Below are 20,431 nucleotides of genomic sequence, written 5' to 3'. Positions count from 1 at the left end.
TATTTTTGTTTTGAGTGTTAACTGAACCCCCCCCCCTAGGATTCTCATTTTTTAGTTTCAAGATTGAAATAAAAGCATGCTCTGAAAACTAGAACTAAACAATATACCTTTCAAAGAACATTTTTCCCCAACCGCTCATCAAATTAAGGTGCATTGAAAAACTAACATCTTGCCTTATCTTTTTTTCTTATATTTTTCTCGATTTTCAACGCAGGTGGTCAAAAAATAGTATAGAGCAGTAAAAAAAGGTGCAGTCATGCATGTTTCAGTCTGTAGAAAATACTTCTATTCTAGTTTTTGAACTCTAAAATGGGAACCCTAGATGAGTTTTCAATTATGACTCAAAACATAAAAGTTACAGTCTTGTGACTTAGCTTTCCAACGACTCTAAAAGCAAGTTTTCAATATTGAATCAGAGAGATACAGATTTGAGAACATAGACTATTATGCAGAAAACAATCACATATTTGAGAAAAAATTCACATATATTTAGGAAGTCCACATGTGTGAAGGGTAAAATAGATTTTTTAAAACTAGATATTTGTGATTTTTGACATGATGAGAATAGCGAAAATTGTAAGGCATTTCAGAAAATGTGTCAAATTAGCCATATACTACGATCATTTTTTATACTTTGAAAGGGAAATATCTCACTATTGCATGTGTCCTTCGTACTATTTCCCTAGCACATTTTAAGGAACAATACATCCTTCTCTTCACTCAAATTGATCATCAATGTCTCCACCATGATGTTTCAAGTGCATAGAATAAGAACTCACACTTGCAATTGCAATACAATCTGTGTGCCAAAGCATGTAAATTACATTCCTAGGATACATTTGGATGCATTTTGAGTGAAAGTACTTTTCAAAAGAGTCACTTTCAAAATCTCATGAGATCTCATGAGAAAGTGAATATCACAAAATTGAGATTTATTTCTAAATCTTACTTTTGGGTTCTATGTCAATTCACTTTTTATGAGACATGTTTTTGGGGCTCTATGTCAAAAAAGTTTTATGTTTTATTGTTTTTTAGGTACTATTCAAATGAAATTCAATTTCTAAATCTCATGCAACAAAATGTACCCCTAGTGTTCAACCAAATTTCTAATGTCCCAAGTTTTTGGTTTTTGGTAACAAGGAACCCTTGTCGAGAACCAAATGACTTAATGGACTCACCCCTCAACGAGGCAAACCCTGTGTGGGGCCCATAACCAACCCTTACTCACATGGCCATCTTTCAAAAGTTACATACACACCAAGGGGGTTTGATCTGATGCCTTCATCGCAATGCCTTCACAACTACCCTGCCTCACATGGCCACCTTTCAAAAGCTACATACACACCAAGGGGGTTTGATCCAGCGCCTTCATAACTACCCTGCTCACCCCTTATTGGTTGTTCCATTTGAGGGGTCAAATGCAAGTCCCTTATATTCAAGAGTTTGCTTTGCTTTGCTTTTTAAATGTAAGGACATGGAATTCCTAATAATATCAATTGACCTTTCTCCAGATTTCAATTCCATGAACAACACATGCTATTAAAGGGGAAGGAAATCAGGGAACGTGAAATTGGCTCTCAAGTAGAATCACTTTCTCCTTTCTCAACATACTAGGGGCACATTTGATTAGACCCTCTAAGTATCATCTTTCTCTAGTTTTGGAGAGAATGATTCTCAAGAAAAAATAAAAAACTCATGTTTGTAAATGTGAGATTTTTTGTTCCCTTTCATTTGTATGAGAAAAAGACAAATAGAAAATGATTCAACTCTGGAAGAAAATGATTCACTTGGATTGACCAATGATTAAAAATCACCTGAGAAAGATTCTCTTAGATATTGAATCACTTCTGCAAAAAGATATCAAATGTGTCACGAGCACTGTAGAATTTCAAAATAACTGAATCAAGGTTTTAAAAAAGTCTTGTTTTTTTCTTTTCTTTTTTTATGATGAGGAACCCTTGCCAAAGCAAGAAAAACCCTTGGTGGGGACCCATGAACACCCTGCCTTATGTAGGACACTTCTGAAAGCTACAAACACACACTCATGCGTTAGTGGGGTTTGATCTGGTGCCTTCATATCAGCATCCTCACAACCACCCCACTGGCCATGTGGGCAACCCTTGTAGTGGTGGTTTTGAGAAGAGAGTCAAATGTTAAAGTTTACTTCTTTTAAAGTGCAACATAGTGACGCAGAGCAGACTCATGATGCCTCGTGTCCTAATGCTAGGGTTCAAGATCTAAATCCTATACAACATGATGCAGATCAATGTCCAAGAATAAAGTGATGCACAAGCCCAAGATCTAATGCCCTTGAGGGCCAGTTTAAAGCACCACCCATCTATATAAGGACAATGAAAGTTCCTACAACTTTTGTAAAGAACCCATTACCCACAAACTTAAAAAAAACTAGCAAATAGAAGGAATATATAGAGATAATTTTGAGCCAAATTCCTACACAGAACACCTTTATTAAAAATAAAATTGTATTCAAATACCCAATAAAGGTATTTTTGTCTTTTATCACATAGTACAGTCTACTAGGGACTGAAATGTAATTTAGCATTGTAATAAATAACTTGCCTAACAGTCATATTATGATTGTTAGGAGTCATAATAATGATTGTTGGAAGGCAGTCCAAAGAGCCAGACTGCCTCCCATGTGTTGGTATGTCTCACTCCCATGTTATTCCTCAATGCTCTTAGAAGCATTTGAGAGTTTTCTCTAGAGTTTTTTTTTCATCTTATAGGCTTGTATGCCTCTTGTGTTGTTTGCTATTTTTATTTCTTTTGAGATTGTATTTGGTTCATTAGTGACCAACCTTAAGTAAATTTATTAAAGCCCTTTATTGGCATTGTGTTTGTTTCACTATTGTTTCATTGTACCTTGTTTCATTACATGGTATCAGAGCTAGGCTCTTGAAAGAAGAAGAATCTCGTGAAGGAAGTGTTTTTTGATCATTGATCATTCCCTATCTCTTCTATTCTAAACTCAAGTATTCATTATGGGAGAAAGAGAGTATGCCACCATCATTACCTGAAAACTCAATAAAAACAACTACTTGATGTGGGCAATGGCTATAGAGAATCATATCAAAGAAAAAAATTTGTGGGGTTTTGTTAGTGGTTTTACTAGTGAACCACAACTCAAATTGACTAGAAGAGAAGGAGATCAAGTCAAAGCCTTGTTAGAAAAAGAAAAAGAAAAAGAAAAAGCCTTGTAAGAATACCAAAATAAATTGAAATATTGGGAGGCAAGCAATGCACAAATACTCTCATGGTTTATGAATATCATAGAGTTCAAGATCGCCACCAATATCATCAAATTCAAAAAGGCATGTGACGCATGGAGATTTCTAAGAAGTACCTTTATAAAAAAAGATATGGCTAGACTTTATTATTTCCAAGGCAAGGTATGTAATTCAAAACAAAGAGATAAAAGTTTAAGAGTTTTTTATGGTATTTTATCTCTTATGTGGGATGAATTAGCCATGTTGAAACAAAAATGAAAAGGTTTGGCTATTGATATGAGGACTCAAATCGAAAGAGAAAATATTTTCTCCTTTCTTTATGGCCTTCGACCAGAATTTGAGCAAGTAAGATCTTTCTTACTTCATGTGACCACTTCTTCTTCTATAAGTAAGACCCTTGTTCAAATATGTCAAGAAGAGACAAGACTTGGAATGCATAATTCTAATGATGAGGTCATTGCCATGGCAAGACCCAAAAGTTTTGTGAAAACATATAAACCACCTCACTTTGAGAAGAAGTTCAATGAGGAAGGACACAATGGAGGAGGATACAAGGGAGGATACAAAGGTAAAATTATTTGTCATCATTATAAGGAACCCGGACATATAAGACCGAAATATCCTAAATTTAAAAAGGTGGTCATCTTAAGTGAAAAACCTCAAGAATCAAGAAAAGGGGGCAACTTTAATGAATTAAATCTTGCTTAAATAGCAGAAGTCATCTCACAACTTCTCAAGGCTACACCTTCTACATCTGGGGCTACCATCTCTTCCTCGTCTCCTCAAGGTAAGACCTCTTGGATTCTAGACTCGGATGCTTCTTTCTACATGACTCATAATGAGTCTCTATTATTTGATTGCACTAAATCATATTTCTCATGTGTGTCAATTGTCGATGGTACCTCTTTAAAAGTCAAAAGATTAGGAAACTTGATGATATTTCAAAAAAAAATCTTTGTTCCAAAAGTGAGTCATTCCCAAACTAGATTTAAATATTTTTTCGATCTCTCAAATTGCTGACTATGGTTGTAAAGTATTCTTTTCATCTAAGGCGTGTTGGGTGCAGGATCTCCAGTCAAGGAAGCTGATTGGGCAAAGCCATAGACGAGGAGACCTTTACTACATGGATTTCCTATGTTTACCAAAATACTCATTTTATAATCATGTCAAAGACATTAATATAGATCTTTAGCATAAAAGATTAGGACACCCAAGTATATCCAAATTATCTCTTTTTCTATTTTTGAAAAAAATTTTTAAAGATAAAAAATTTGTATGTGAAGATTATATACTTGAAAAAATGCAAATAATAGCTTTTGGGTCTAAAACCTCTATGACACATAAAATTTTTGAATTAGTGCATTCAGATGTGTGGGGTCTCGCTCCTGTTATGTCAAAATGTGGTTATTCATACTATGTTACATTTATAGATGATTTTAATAGACATACTTGGATTTACTTTCTAAAACTCAAATCAAAAGTTTTTTCATGTTTTAAAAACTTTCATAATCTAGTTAAAAATCAATCTAAAACAAACATTAAAGTCTTCTGCTCTGACTATGGAAGAGAGTTTCTTTTAAATGAATTTCAATTATATCTAAAAAATTATGGAATTATGCATAAAAAATCATGCCCTAGGACACCTCAACAAAATAGGATTTCTGAAAGAAAACATCGTCACATCATTGAAACTACTAGAACCCTACTTATTTTAAAAGAAATTCCAAAGCAATTTTGGGCTGAAGTTATCCTAATCGCAGTCTATCTAATAAATAGAATGTTTTCTCAAACTTTGGAAAACAAATCTCTTATTGAAAAACTCTTTAAAATTTCTCCTGATTTAAAAAGGCTAAGAGTATTTGGTTGTAAATGCTTCGTGCTTCTTGAAAATTATAGCAAACTCTCTCCTAAAGCCATAAATGTGTCTTTCTTGGTTGTGTTGATAATAAAAAAAGGATATTGATGTTATGATAAAACAAATAATAAACTCTATGTTTCTAGAAATGTTACCTTTCTAGAAAATGACAATGGATTTGAAGTTCCCAAGAAAGAATCTGAGTATGCTTTCTTATTTGATTTGTTACCCAATAAAGGTATTAGTAATGATATTGAAGCCTTGAGTCTATTAATGACTCAAGTAGTGAACCATCTCAAGATCCTCTTCAATACTCTAGATGAAATACTAAGAAGCATCCATGTGCCCTTGACAGATATAATCAACTAACAAATATTGAAGAAACTAGTGTTAGAAGGTCAAAACGAACACATAGGCATCCAAGTAGGTTTGTCTCATACAAATCCTTCTTACCAAACTCCAGGGCATGTCTTCTAGCCATTCATTTCTATCATGAACCATTCAACTATAACGAGGCCAAAAATATAAACAAATGGATTGAAGCCATGAAAATTGAATTAGATGCATTACACAAGGCTCACACTTGGGCAATTCAACCTCTTTCTATTAGAAAGAAGACAATAGGGTGTAGATGGGTGTTTCAAATTAAAACAAAAAGTGACGGGTATCTTGAGAGATATAAAGCAAGACTTGTTGTAAAAAGATATTCTCAAGAATATGGTATAGATTATGAAGAGACCTTTGCCCCAGTAGCTCGTATGACTATAGTTAGAACTCTAGTTGCTATAACATCCATTTGAAAATAACCGATATATCAGTTAGATGTTAAAAATGCATTCTTGAATAAAAACTTAAAAGAAGAAGTATACATGAATCCTCCTCCTGGTATGTCTATTGAAAAAGGCATGGTCCTTCGTCTTCAAAAAGCCCTATACAAGCTTAAAGAAGCCCCTAAAACATGGTATGATTGGCTCAGTGGTACGATATTAAAACTTGGATTTAAATCTTATTACACCGACACTGCTCTTTTTGTGAGATCTACAGGTACCTCATTGATCATTTTTCTTTTGTATGTTGATGATATGATCATCACAGAGAATGATCAAAAGGAAATTAAAGATATTAAAATTTTGCTTAAAAAATCCTTTGATATGACTGATCTTGGTTTTTTGAGATACTTTTTAGGAATTGAAGTAGCCTACTCACCAAGAGGATACATTTTATCTCAAATTAAGTTTGCAGCTGATATTATTGAGCGTTCAAGAATCACTGACACAAAATATGTTGATACTCCTGAAGTAATAAATGCAAAAATGTGAGCTGAAGATGTAGTACTATTAGATGATTCAACCCCTTATCAACAACTTATTGAATCATTGATATACATGTTCATTACAAGGTCAGATATTGTGCATGTCGTACATTCTACAAGTCAATTTCAACATGCACCCACAACCGTCCACATGAGTGCAGTATTAAGAATAGTTCGATACATCAAGAAAATTATATCTAAAGGATTATTCTTATCCTCTTCCTCATTCTTAAGTCTTATTTTTTACACTGATTTTGACTGGGAAGGAGATCCCAATAATCGTCACTCAACTATTGGTTTTTATGTATTTTTAGGTGATTCTCTCATTTCTTGGCGATGCAAAAAATAACAGAAAGTGTTTTTATCCTCTATGAAAGCTGAGTACAGGGCAATGACTAACATAACCACTAAAGTTGTGTGGATGAGAGCACTACTTTCCGACATGGGTGTTAATGTCTCAGAACCTTCAAAGCTATGTTGTGATAATAAAAGTGTCATCTATATAGCTAGCAATCACACATTTCATGAGTGAACAAAACACATTGAGATGGATTGTCACTATGTTCGCGAAGAATATTTGAAGAGAACTATTACTAGGGATGGCAGCGCACCGGGGGAAAGCGGGGCCCCGCCTCGCCCCGTTTGGACCGGGGATGAAGGGTATGAAACGGGGATGGAGGCGGGGACGAAGGTTAAAATCCATCCCTGTCTGGGGGTGGAGGCGGGGATGGACGTGCACTTTTCCCCGCCCCGCCCCGTCCCCGCCACGATCCCCGCCCCGACCACTTTTCCCTACAATATCCCTGCCCCGCCCCGCCTCATCCCCGTTTGGATCGGGGATGGAGGACATGAAACGGGAATGAAGGCGGGGGTGGAGGATAAAATCCATCCCCGCCAGGGAGGCGGGGCGGGGGTGGAGACCTTGTCCCCCCCCCCCCATCCCTACATAGTCATATGTTCAGTCCGAATTTCAGATTGTAGACTTTTTCACCAAAGCTCTTCCACAGTCTCAATTTTTGTATCTTCTTAGCAAACTTTATGTAATTTTTCCATAAGTTTGAGGAGGAGTGTTAAAAATAAAATTGTATTCAAATACCTGATAAGGGTATTTCTGTTTTTTATCATATAGCACAATCCACTAGGAACTGAAATATAATTTAGCATTGTAATAAATAACCTACCCAACAATCATATTATGATTGTTAGGCACAACAGTCATATTGCATAACAGTCAAAATATGATTGTTGGGAGGCAGTCCAACTAGATGTTGGACTGCCACCCAACAGTCATAATAATGACTGTTGGAAGACAGTCCAAAGAGCTGGATTGCCTCCCATGTGCTCGAGTGATGCTCTATAGAGCATCACTCCCTTGTTATTCCTCAATGCTCTTAGAAGCATTTGAGGGTTTTCTCTAGAGTTTTTTCCCATCTTATAGGCTTGCATGTCTCTTGTGTTGTTTGTTGTTTTTATCTCTTTTGAGATTGTATTTGGTCCATTAGTGACCAACCTTAAGTGAGTTTATTAAAGCCCTTTGTTGGCATTGTGTTCGTTTCACTATTGTTTCATTAAGACCCTAACTCCTCTACGAATTCAAAGCCTAGTCAAAGTGATCTACCTGCTGATAGATCAGGTTGAGGTGGAGATTTAGTTCACCTCCCTAACTTGATCCAAACTTAGCATGGTCCAATGGGTCTATGCATTAGACCACGCACATGTTCCAGATCCGATTATTCAGATCCAGTTTAATCTTTTGAGAGAGAAATTAGTTCAAAGATTTTCTTCAGAAACTGTAGTTATTGTTTTTTGTTCCTTGTTTAATTTCAATTCTGGTTTATTGTTCAGTAGTTTTGGTACCTTTTTGTGCGGGGTTCAGGAGTGATCTCTTCATGCAAGCACAATCTTATTGGATTTTTTGAATAGTACAAGCACGAACTTATTTTTAATGCAGAAGAAGGTGATGCAAGGATCTTAAGCTGTTATGAAGCAAATCAATCATCCAATATATTTCTGTTGTCTTGCCGTGTGATCTGTCCCCTGCAATGAACTCATGAACAACTCCATCGATCTCGATTATGCTACTTCCTGACGACTTCTTAACCTCAGGATCCTCCATCAATCTCCTTACACTGACAGCAACTTCCCCACTACCAAGCATCATTAGCAAATTTGATAAAGTCACGTACCGACCTCTATTCTCCGGATCCAGCTTAATGAGATCCTTTGCAATGTGCAATCCCACCTTGTAATTGCCATGAATCAGGCAACCATGAAGTAAAGCTCCCAACACTGAAATGTCTGGGTCAAATGGCATGTTTATTAATAAATTGTAAGCCTCTGCTATATATCCTCCACGAGAAAGGATATCAATCATGCATCCATGATGTTCTGTTTTTGGTTCTATCTTATATACCCTTTTCATAATAAGCAAGCACTTCCAACCATCATCAACCATACCTGCATGGCTACATGCCATAAGCACACCCATGAACGTAATCGTATCAGGCTGCAAGCCTAACTTGATCATCTGTGAGAAGAGAGACAGGGAACAAGTCCCACATCCGTGAATCGCAAAGCTTGTCATCATGGTATTCCATGATTCTAGATTTTTAGGTTCTCCATCTACAAACAAACGGTAGGCAAAATCCAATCTACCACATTTAGCATACATATGAACAAGAGAATTCCTCAGCATTACAGAACCTTCAATCTTCTCTTTGTCAATGAAAGCATGTATCCATTCGCCTTGAGCAAGGGAACCCAATTGAGAACAAGCTGAAAGCGCACCGACAAGTGTGATATAATTGGGCCTCACATTAAAAAGCAGCATCCTATGAAAGAGTTCCAGAGCATCCGAAGACAACCCACATTGGACGTACCCTGATATCATAGCATTCCAAGCTACAACATCTCTCTCAGGCATTTCATCAAACACTTGTCGTGCTCCCTCGACATCAGCATTCACCACATACCCGACCAACATAGCGGTCCTGATCACCGTATCTTTCTCAGCAACTCCATCAAACACTTGGCATGCGGACCCAACAGAGCCCCACCCAGAGTACATCCCAATCAAGGCACTAGCCACAAAAGGATCAGAACCAAAACCAGATACAATGATCTGCGCATGGACGGTCACGCCTTCGACGAACGCGGAATCAATGGAAGAGCAAGCCTTGATTAAAGAAGTAAACACATGCTTGTCAGGAGTGAAATTTTGGGTCAGCATTTGATGGTACAGAAGAAGAGCATGGTGGGGATTGTGATCTTGGAGGGAGGCCTTGATGATGGTGTTCCACATGAAGGAGTTGAGATGCTGACCATTCTCCAAAGGAAAGCTTGGCTGGTGGGCCAAGTGGGTGAAGGAAGCCAAGAGCTTGGTGGCATTGTTGGGCTGTGCTGCGGTTATGAGTTGTGTGTGGGTTTGCTTGAGTTGTTGGAAGTGATTGATGCATCCTTGTGAGGTAGAATTTAAGCTTTTTGTGTGTGAGAAGAGGGACTGGTTGGTATTGGAGATGTCAAAATGTGGATGACTGAGCTTCAGGTTGCATTGGGTGGCAGGAGGGCGCATCATCATTGGTGTGTGTGCATATGCTAAGATGCTGCTTCGATTTTTATATAGGGACACGTGGAGGTTGAAAATTAAGCTTTTATTTATTTATTTTTGAATGAAAAGTTAAGCATCTGTTGGAACCATGACAGTTGAAAATTTTGAGAACGTGTGATTTAGAGAAAGGGCTGGTAAACTAGCCGAGCTTGGGATGTTCGGGCTCAGCTCGTTAAGGCTAGACCCTTACTCTGTCTGACTTGAGCTCATCATAAGCTGAGCCAAGCCCGAGCTCGTAACAAGCTGAGTTTTGCAAGTCAATCATGAGCTGGCTCATTTTTTAAAAAAATGTGTTTTAAGTATTTTTTAAAGCTTGATAATATATAAAATATATCTAATATATTTGTAATGCATATATAAAACATACATAATATTTATTTATGTATATAATATACATAACATGTGTAAAAAATATATAATATGTAAAATGAGCCATGTCGAAACTCAGATTGCCATGTTCATGCTCGGCTCAGTTACTTGAACGAGCTGCCTCATAGTTCGGCTCACCAAGCTCAATTTCTGAGTGAGCGGAGCTGAACGGTGAGCTGCTAATGTCATTTCCCAGCCCTAATTAGGGACATAAATGTTTCATATTCGGATTGGATGACCCAATATCATATCCGACTAATTGGATGTAGGCTAAATGGATTCGATTTCGAATTCAGATTCGGACGGTCAAAAGATACAAGATCAACTTTTTTACATGCAAACAAATTCAGATATTTGTTATTTGTTGGGTTCAGTAGCAAAAAAACAAATCTATATCCACATGCGATTATAATCAGATATGGTTTTGGCTTACCAAATGCAACTAGACGGAATCAAATTCGGTTGGATATCAGAAATAATCCAATTCATTAACATCCCTACCTCTGATCTCAACTCCAAGGATCTGATGTCGCGTGGAGAGCAGCTACGGTTATACTGTATATAACAAATAATCAGTAATATTCAATCCCCGCCACACATTTCACTAGTAAACTCTGAGACATGTAAGATGTGTGGCGGTGATGAAATATAACAAAATATACAATATGGTGGTAACTGCTCTCACTTTTGAAGACCTAGGGCACGCTTGTAAATGCCCTGTGAAAGTGGGATTTTCTCAAGTTCTTGTGATTACAAATGATAATGATAGAACTTTCACAGGAGAACACAAACATGTGAAAGTTGAACTTGTGATTGTGATTGTCACCTGCCATTCTATACACCTAACTTAAGAAAGTTTGTCACAGGTGTGAACCTGTGACTAGCTTTCACAGGCTGAGAAATCACAGCTGTGATAAAAACAAATGTGCCTCTAATATACATATTTCAAAGGGAAACACATGGTTCTTTAGCCCGACCTGGAGGTTCAAGCCAGAGGTCATTAGTTTTCAAATCCAAGGATGTCAAATTTGATCCCTCACAATTGAGAACCTTCTATTTTTATAATAAAAATATAAAAATAGAACATCAAGAAAATCATGAAAAAATGAATGCACAAAAAGGCAATAATTAAAATTTGAGTGGTTCTATATTGATGTTATGCTTTCAAAATTCATCATGATTAAACTCTCAATAAATTTAGCAGGTGACGAGAAGACTTGCGGAAAACTAGCTTATCTCCAAATCCATCTTACTAATAGACATACCGTTAATCTTATTTCGATTGTGTGCATATGTCAACTCTTTAGTACTGATGGTTCAATATTATAACAAAATTGATCTGAAGCTGTCATGCTGCAGAATGCTCTGAACTAGACCACTGCAATTTTTTGATAAAATAAATTTGAGATTTATTATGTTACTATACATATCAAGTACTCCATTCAACAAATCTTATTTAGGCGACAGCCACGTAAATTTGCATCATACCTTGTTCTATATGAATTTCAGTACATATGGAAAAGAAAGCTCCTCATTCATGAATTCCTTTCCTCATCATGGCAAGAAATTCTTCATAATTGATGACTCCATCCTGAATAGAATCCCATTTCAGAATGTTAGCTAGACATCTTTACATGTATGAACAGAGTACAAGAGGAACACTAATAATATAGAACAACAACATAAAGACATGATAATGGCTAACTAAAGCAAAAATCTTCCAACAATTTCTAGTAAGTATTCCAAGGAACAAGTTACGTTATCTGTGTCCACTTCATCAAGAACCTCCTTGATAGTGGTTTCATCTCCCATACTATAATCTTTCATAGCTTGATATAACTCATCTCTGGTGATATAACTGGCAAAAGAGAAGGTGATAAAAATGTCAACAGAGTCCTTCAAATTTGAGACAATTTTATTTTAGCTGAATGCAATCGATAATGTTAGTGTAATTTCAGTGCAAAATTTATCAGTACAACAATCCAACTGCTTGCATTTGTGAAAAAGCACACTGACCCGTTATTATCTTTGTCAAAGTATTGAAAAGCCTTAAGCACATTTTCTTCCCCTTCCAGCCTATGCCGATGCATGGTAGCGGTGATGAACTCGATATAATCGATGGTACCATTTTTATCAACATCAGCCTAAACCACATGAAGAAAGCATTTCAAACTAACTGTTGCTTTTTAGCTTATCAAATTAAAAAGAGTTAACAGTTAAATGGTAACTAACAGCATCCATCAGTTGCATCACTTCAGCTTCAGTGAGTTGTGATCCTAGCCTAGTCAAACCAGCCTTTAACTCTTCATAGGTGATAGCACCACTGTTGTCAGTGTCAATGTTTCTGAACATTTCCTTCAGCCCCTTGATCTCTTCCTCTGAGATGTTTTCAGCAATAACCTACAAGACAATTAGAGAAAGGCCGAAATCTGAGATCGATTGATGTCATATAACTAACAAAAACTAATAATGTGAGTACTGTAGTCCACCTTAAGTGCCAGTTTCTTTAGCTTGTTCATTGCCCTGAATTGTTTCATCCTAGATAGAACTGCACTGCCTATGGGTTTGTCTGACGCAATGCCATCTTGCTTGATCCATGGATGATCTAATTCATATCAGCATCCAAGTTATATTCTTTTCATGAAGCCTTGATGTGAAAGCAAGGGAAGCCAATCATGGAAAACAAACGTAAGTATGTGACTCATTATAATTTTCTGACACTGTCTTCATATCAAGCTATGGATTTTGCTGACATTCATATTGTTGGTTTATGTAGATGTAACCAAGGTTGGCTGAACAGGACTAAAGAGTTTATCACTGGATAACCACCAAAACATGTAAACGCTGATGAAAAATAATTTCTTGGTGATGTTACTAGTTTATTTTCAAACTATTGCAGGTAGCAATAAACCGAATAGGAAAAACAATTGACGCTTACAAGTGAAGTGAAAGATCTAACCAAGAACTTGGGCAGCTGTAATGCGTTTCTTCGGATCCTGTGTTAACATCTTCCTCACTAGATCCTTTGCAGACCTGGATATAGAAGGCCATGGTTCACTCTCAAGATCAATTTGACCTTTTAAGATCAAATCAAAAATGTCTCTGTCCGCCTCTGGCAAAAAAAAATACTAACATCTGAATTTTCACATCTAGTGATGGAAATCTGAAATTAGCACACATGAAAGTGAAAGATTCAAGAAGTTTGTGGGTAGGCAAAGGTGGTTACTAGCCCAAAATGGAGGCACACCACTAAGAAGGATGTACAGTATAATTCCAGCACTCCAGACATCAATTTCCTTCCCGTAGTTTCGACGTAATACCTCCGGAGCCACATAGTAGGCACTTCCAACAATTTCTGTGTACACTTTTCCTGGAAGAAACCAATAAAATGGTCAGGTATTAGAGCTAAAACTACCATTAATTGCATGAAATGTTACCTAGTTGACATTGATTTATGAGATGGATTACATAAAAGAATCACTGACTTCCATGCAAGCACCATTCATATTACAAGTTCCAAAATTGTTGAGAAGACAAGAATGTGGGCTAATACGTGGTACATCAACCTCCCATAATTGAGTATATGACCATAAGCAATCACATTGACACATAAACCTTGTTACAGCAGAAAAACACCTGCCTATGTCCAACACTGAGGCACACACCATACGAAATAAACCAAACGTGTTATATAGGATCAATTCATCCCCACATAAGGTACTGATAATCAAGTTTAGTTTTTTTTTTATAACCTGAAAAAACTGCTCCCGACACGAAGAACTGGTCGCGCTGACTCATCCTGCCATATCTTCATTCATCATGTCAGTGGCATAAAACTCCGAGGCTAGGACGCCCACCCCCGGGGCCTATGTTGGGCGTTGGCTTAAGCAGAGGGACGATGCCCACGGGAATCAAACTTTAACTGCACGTCTAGTAGCTAAGGCCCCACCCCACTATGCCAACCCCCCTTGGGGCAATAATCAAGTTTAGTTGGCATTCCAAATTTCATCCCTGAGCATAAATAGATAATTTTATTGGTACCAGCATGGTATAGCAGCTCGACCATATGGCCAGGCTCTAGATGAATGAGGTTTATGTTAAAAAATTTATTATGAAAAAATAAAATTAATGAAGATATATAATAGGTATATATTTAAACTTAAATATTTTTATTAGAAGCATGCATATGAAAATTATTAAGTCCAATAAATACCCTTTTATGCCACTTGCAGTTGAAGAAGAAAGCTCTAAAAACTTAACCAACATCTTATTTACCCATCCATCTAGTAAGAGAAAGAACCACAAAGAAAATAGTTAATTTGAAAACAAATGGTAAAATGTGTAAAGAAAAAAATAGCATAACATTGGGAAATTATGAAGGAGAGAGAAACCTAGCCTGTAGGAGAGAGGGGCATGACATTTTGGTAGAGTCATTCAATATTTACTTTTACATGAGGTTAGGCAGTTTTTAATGAAAAGTAGGACACGGGGATTCAGAAAATTGAGAGAGAGAGAGAGAGAGACGTTTTGGATATATGAAAAGTTACCCAATTAGATATCTAACTATTAGTTTTTATGCAAAAATTACATACCATGTAACACATTAATTTTTTGAAAAAGAAAATTACAAATGCCCAGAGAAATTTATAATTCCATTAACTCATGATAAGGATGTCATTTGAGAAAAAGTAATAAAGGAAAAACTTTTTGGCTTCCACTAGCTTCTGTTTTTATAATATTAGAGATGCTTCTGCTTTTATAATATTAGAAGATTATTTAGATAAGTCAAAAGTGCATGACCATCATCCAGACAACTATCAAATCTATCCATATGTCTGTTACGACAATAAAGTCGTACACGATACTTCAAGTACAAGGTTTTGATGATAAACAAGTGAATCAACTGCATTTCAGCTAAGGCAATGAAGAAAGATGACAAGAATTGAAGAATTCGATGAAGAATCTATGAAGACTAGTGTACAAATGTAAAATTCATTAAAAGTCTTAGATTCTTGTAAGAGCCTTAGAGTGCATATTTCAATTGCATTTCACCTAAAAAATCTTTAGAAAAGCTTTTCTAAAAAAACCCTTCATGAAAATCATTTTAGAAAACTCTTTACTTAATTTTTCATGTTTATTAGTCGACCAACCTCTTCACGCCAAATTTTCAAAGCAAAAACGTTATTTTTGTAAAATTAGTCGACCGAAGGTTTTATCAGTCAACCGGACAGAATGTCTGTTTTTTGGAAACTTTAGCAGCAGTCGACTAACGATTTTATCAGTCAACCGGACAGAATGTCTGTTTTTTGGAAACTTTAGCAGCAGTCGACTAACGATTTTATCAGTCAACCAGACAGAACATGTATTTTCAGAAAATTTTAGCAGCAGTCGACTGAAAGATTTTTTAGTCTACTGATGATATTATCAGTCGACTAACTTTTTCTTCAGTCGACTAACTTTTTCTTCAGTCGACTAAGTTTCAAACTTCAGATTTTCAAACGGCTCTGTTAAATACATTAGTCGACTGGCGATAACTATCAGTCTGCTAATATTTGATTTCAGTCGACTGACTATTGTTTCAGTCGACTAATTTTGTCATTTTTCTGTAACTTTTCAAATGCGTGTTTTTTCATTTTTCAAACATTTTGATCATTCAAAATAGACTGTTTTGACAACCTTTCATACCCTCAACGAATGGAATCTTTCAACTATAAATATGAGTGCATTCCACACTCAAAAACATCAAATTGAATCAAATCCAATCGAATTACATTGAATTATTCTTTGTTTTTCACTCATATTTGTTTTCTCACTCACTTGATATTTTCACTCCAGTTTTTCACTCAAATTCCTTTGAGAGACAATGAATTCGTGAGTTGAGTATTTCAACAACCTCAAAAGCAATTGCATTCCATTTGCATTCATAAGAAGGGCTCGTAGGTTGATTGTAAGTTGATTATTTCATTTTTCTGTAAAAAAAAAGGACTCCTTGGTTTAAAGAAGTTGTTTGCTTTCAGTAGGATTGTTACTGAAAGTGAGACCGGATTTGGTCTGTATGTTCTTTTGTTTACATAAGGTTGATAGTGGAAATCTTAAGCGGCTTTTGCTTGAGAACTGGATGTAGGTCGAGAAAGACCGAACCAGGATAAATTCTTGTATTCTATATGTGATTGCTTTGCAAATTTCAAAATACGTCATAATTCCAAAGACGATATTTAAAAGCACTATTCACCCCCCCCTCCTTGTTGCCTTGATCCTACTGTACTTTCAATGTCATGTATCTGGCATGGCATAGCATTAGGACAGAATATAATTGATCATGGTGAATGTACTCTTAGGCGAAAGCATTCCAATGTAACATGAAAGTAAAAGCGTCATCAGTTCCTCAAAACTTAACCAATATAAATATTCAATTATATACTTATTATTGCCAACATACTCCAATTGATTTTCCTGGAGTATCACAAGCAGTGTAAACTTTTTTCTCAAGCAGGCCTGTTAATTTGCTAGATCATGCAAATGCCCACATTTATGCTTATCCATAAGTGCCTTGTAGAGATTGTGAAGAAACCTGGTTTTTCCTCTGTTCCCTATTAACTTATATCTGTGCCAGTCATATATGGCAACTTATCCAGATCTTTTAACATTGTTTCAAAACGCATTTGTTCATGAATGACACCTTCCTGTGAGAGCCAAAAACTCAAAAAGTCATTGATATAAGATCTTCAATTCCATGGTTTGACACCAACAACAATGAACAAGAATAACAGGCTTGAGGACATGTCAAAGATTACACCACAGATCTAAAATGCAGTTGTGAGATTCCTGCAGTTATAGGTTTCTTCTCCATTGATCAGCAACCACCACAGTAAAGGATAAATTGCCTCAACACCTGCTATCGCATCATTATTTTGACAGAAACAGCACTCCTTTCATTCAAATCCTTTCCCCTCACATTACTTTGAACATAACATACCTCCTAGCCCTGATACAGGGAAAATGTAAAAACAAGGCCATTTTGAGTTTGTGAACCATTAAAATTTGTAAGAAAAATGCCCAAGACATCATTCAGACTCTAGCACTTATTGGCAACAGAGGAAATTATTGAGAAATCTACTCACTAATTATGTGAAGCAGCTGATACATAATTGTGAGATGTTAGAGGACAGACTGTGTTTGGGATATCCAAAATCTTGGTATTCTACCTAATTTAGATAGCAGAATTTACTTTTTCTAACATCCATTGCAAGGAATGCCATCATACAGAATGCAGCCATGATGAGAAGGTAAAAATCATTTTAGCATAACGTATGCAGAGTTCACAGCAGGCACAACTGAGGAGAAACATATGAAAGTAAGTGCAGAATATCAAAAGAAATTATCAGTGGCAAGAATAAAAAAAATAACTTTTCATCAAATTCCTATTTTAATCAGAAGAAACTGACCTTCTTCAATGAACACGGATAACCCGAAATCGGTAGCCTTAATAGGAGAACTCTCGTCCTTACTCTCCAACAAGAAATTTTCTGGCTTTAGATCCCTATGAATGACGCCCATGAAATGGCAAGCATTCACCACATTCACAATTTGCCTGCAAATAATCGCCGCCGCTTTCTCCGAATAGGTCCCCTTGGCGATTATCCGATCGAAAAGCTCGCCGCCCAAGCACAACTCCATCACCAAATGAACAGACTGTTTATCTTCATAGCCCCCCTTGAATTCCACAATGTTGGGCTGCCCAGTGAGGTGCTGCAGGATGAGGACCTCTCTCTTCATGTCCTGTACATCAGCCTTACTGATCAGCTTGCTCTTGGCTATAGTTTTGCAGGCGTAACGAAGGCCGGTCGATCGCTCGGAGCAGAGATAGGTAACACCAAATTGGCCTCTTCCTAGCTCCTTGTCCATCTTATACAGAGTGTTTATGTCCACCATGGGCTTACCCAGAATGGTTTTAGAAGCATCAGATGAAGACATGCTCCTTGCAACTGGGTAACTTTCTTTCTGACTGTTCTTACTCTGTTTTTCATCTTGTTGAGGATTGTTGGTGGTTGGTCTTTTGTTGTTTTGAGCTTGAGATTGTCCACTAGTTGCGCCATTTGGCATCCAATTGCTTGAGAAGATTGGAATTTCACCACTTGATTTTGAGAAGCAGAGACCCATCTTTTTGTGAAGCAAATTAGTGAGATGTTCAGTTCTTGGATTGATGAGTATGGTTCAGAAAACAGAGAGGATGAGAGAAAGTTTGTTGGTCTTATATTGGGACTGTGGGAACGAGAATATGAAGTATAGAGCAAGGAAGGAAGATGGGTAGAGACAGATTTGAGATCAGATGCTTTAGATTTAAGCAGAGCCCCGCCACTTTGTAAAGTTGACAACTGGCTTTCTAGTGCCACCGTATTCCTTGCTTTGCTTCCTAAAAAGAGCGCTATATATCTTCTTGATTGCATGTAGTAATAATGTACTAGCATCAATCTTTGTGTTTGTTTACGGTCATGGTTATTACCAAGTAAGGTTCTCAGCTAACGTGTAATTTTAAAAGATAGCGTTTCCATAATCCATACTTTTTTTTTTTTTTTTTTATCTTTGCCAATACTTGTTCTATTTTTTTTAATTTTGACAGTTCAAGGGAATACCCATCACCAACCGCAAATTGGCTGGCCTCCTGTTGGTAAAACCCTTGAGGTCCCCGTGTCTATAGGTGGGCAATAAACTAGGCGGCACATGGGCTGGCCGGACCAATATGGAGCCACGCCTTTGGGGCAGACCAGCCCGAAGTGGGCTCACACAGGTTGGGCTGTGGGTTAGACCCATATACATATATATATATATATATATATATATATATATATATATGGGTCCATGCTAAACCAATTTTGGTGTTAAATGTCATGCTAAATGGGTTTTTTCAAGCTTTTTTATTTTATTTTTAAATTCTGACCGTATAGCTGTGATCTATGTACTTGATTTTAGAGGGATCAGTTCTTGAAGCATTTGATTCCAACACATTCGTGGGATTTTATAAAGTTCAAAAAATCAACGGTCCACAATCTTTGTAAATGTTCAAGGCTCCAAACATCATTTTTTTCATCGAAAACACATGATCCAGGTGTGGATTCTTAGTAAATCGACCATGCCCAACACATTTATGGGGCCGGAACCGCATAAAAAGCATCAGAGAAGCCCGAAAAACCCATTTAGCATGTGGTTTAACCCCTAATTGGTTTAGGACGGACCCATTTTTTATATACACACACGTGAACGAGAGAAAAAATTTATGTATATATATATATATATAATAGAGTAATGGGTCCGTGCTAAACCGCGTGCTAAATGGGTTTTTCGGGCTTCTTTCATTTTATTTTTAAATTCTGACTGTACAAATGTAATCCATGTACTTGATTTTAGAGGAATCAAACTCTTGAAGAGTTTGATTCCAACACATTGGTCAGTTTTTATAAAGTTTAAAGAATCAACGGTCAAAATTATTTGTCCAAACATCATTTTTTTCATCGAAAACACATGATTCAGGTGTGGATTCTTAGTAAATCAACCATGCCCAACACATTTATGGGGCCTGAACCGCATAAAAAGCAAGATGTGAGTTCTTAGTAAATCGACAACACATTTATGGGGGCAAAAACCACATAAAAAGTACCTAAGAAGCCCGAACAACCCATTTAGCACGCGGTTTAGCATGGACCCAACATGGCATTCAAATTTTAAAGGTACCCATGTGGTGTTTGACACGTGTCATGGCGTGTGTCATGTCATCCATGTAACGTGCCCACGTGACATATGGAGGCAATCATTTTCCTTGTTAGGTGAAGGGATTGGGTACGACGGGTCAAGGTTTGGTTACAAAGAATGGGGTCTCATGAGGTCCAATTATTAAATGGGTTGGGTATAATTTATGAAATCTTATACCAAACCTAAGTCCTACCTGAATTCCAATTAAGATCCCTAATTTTTCAATGTAAAAACTTAAAAAATATTATTTTGTCAATATGAGCTGGGTTTAGTTTATGCAATTCTTATCAGAA

At 36.7% G+C, this 20,431-nt stretch overlaps 2 protein-coding genes across 3 annotated transcripts; both read right to left on the bottom strand.

Moving 5' to 3' along the window:
- Positions 1-8,357: 8,357 nt before the first annotated feature.
- On the bottom strand, positions 8,358-9,989 carry LOC149842641 (pentatricopeptide repeat-containing protein ELI1, chloroplastic-like). The gene has a single exon (XM_090000708.1). It carries the CDS (start codon positions 9,987-9,989, stop codon positions 8,358-8,360), a length of 1,632 nt encoding a protein of 543 aa, XP_089856834.1.
- A 1,675-nt stretch (positions 9,990-11,664) lies between these two features.
- On the bottom strand, positions 11,665-18,608 carry LOC149842640 (calcium-dependent protein kinase 2-like). 2 transcript variants are annotated; one of them, XM_090001525.1, is made up of 8 exons: positions 17,837-18,608; positions 13,618-13,761; positions 13,351-13,503; positions 12,881-12,996; positions 12,624-12,791; positions 12,408-12,535; positions 12,150-12,249; positions 11,665-11,982 (listed from the first exon to the last, which is right to left on the bottom strand). In XM_090001525.1, the coding sequence occupies exons 1-8, from the start codon at positions 18,549-18,551 to the stop codon at positions 11,923-11,925; spliced, it is 1,584 nt and encodes a 527-aa protein (XP_089857651.1). In that variant the 5' UTR covers positions 18,552-18,608; the 3' UTR covers positions 11,665-11,922. The 2 variants fall into 2 exon arrangements, with proteins under 2 accessions (XP_089857651.1, XP_089857652.1); XM_090001526.1 differs by having other exon boundaries at positions 13,639-13,761.
- Between the last annotated feature and the right edge of the window lie 1,823 nt (positions 18,609-20,431).

The sequence above is a fragment of the Nuphar pumila genome, chromosome 3, assembly GCF_984573655.1.
Source record: "Nuphar pumila chromosome 3, dmNupPumi1.hap1.1, whole genome shotgun sequence".
Classification (NCBI taxonomy): domain Eukaryota; kingdom Viridiplantae; phylum Streptophyta; class Magnoliopsida; order Nymphaeales; family Nymphaeaceae; genus Nuphar; species Nuphar pumila.
This window is presented reverse-complemented; position numbering and strand designations above follow the sequence as displayed.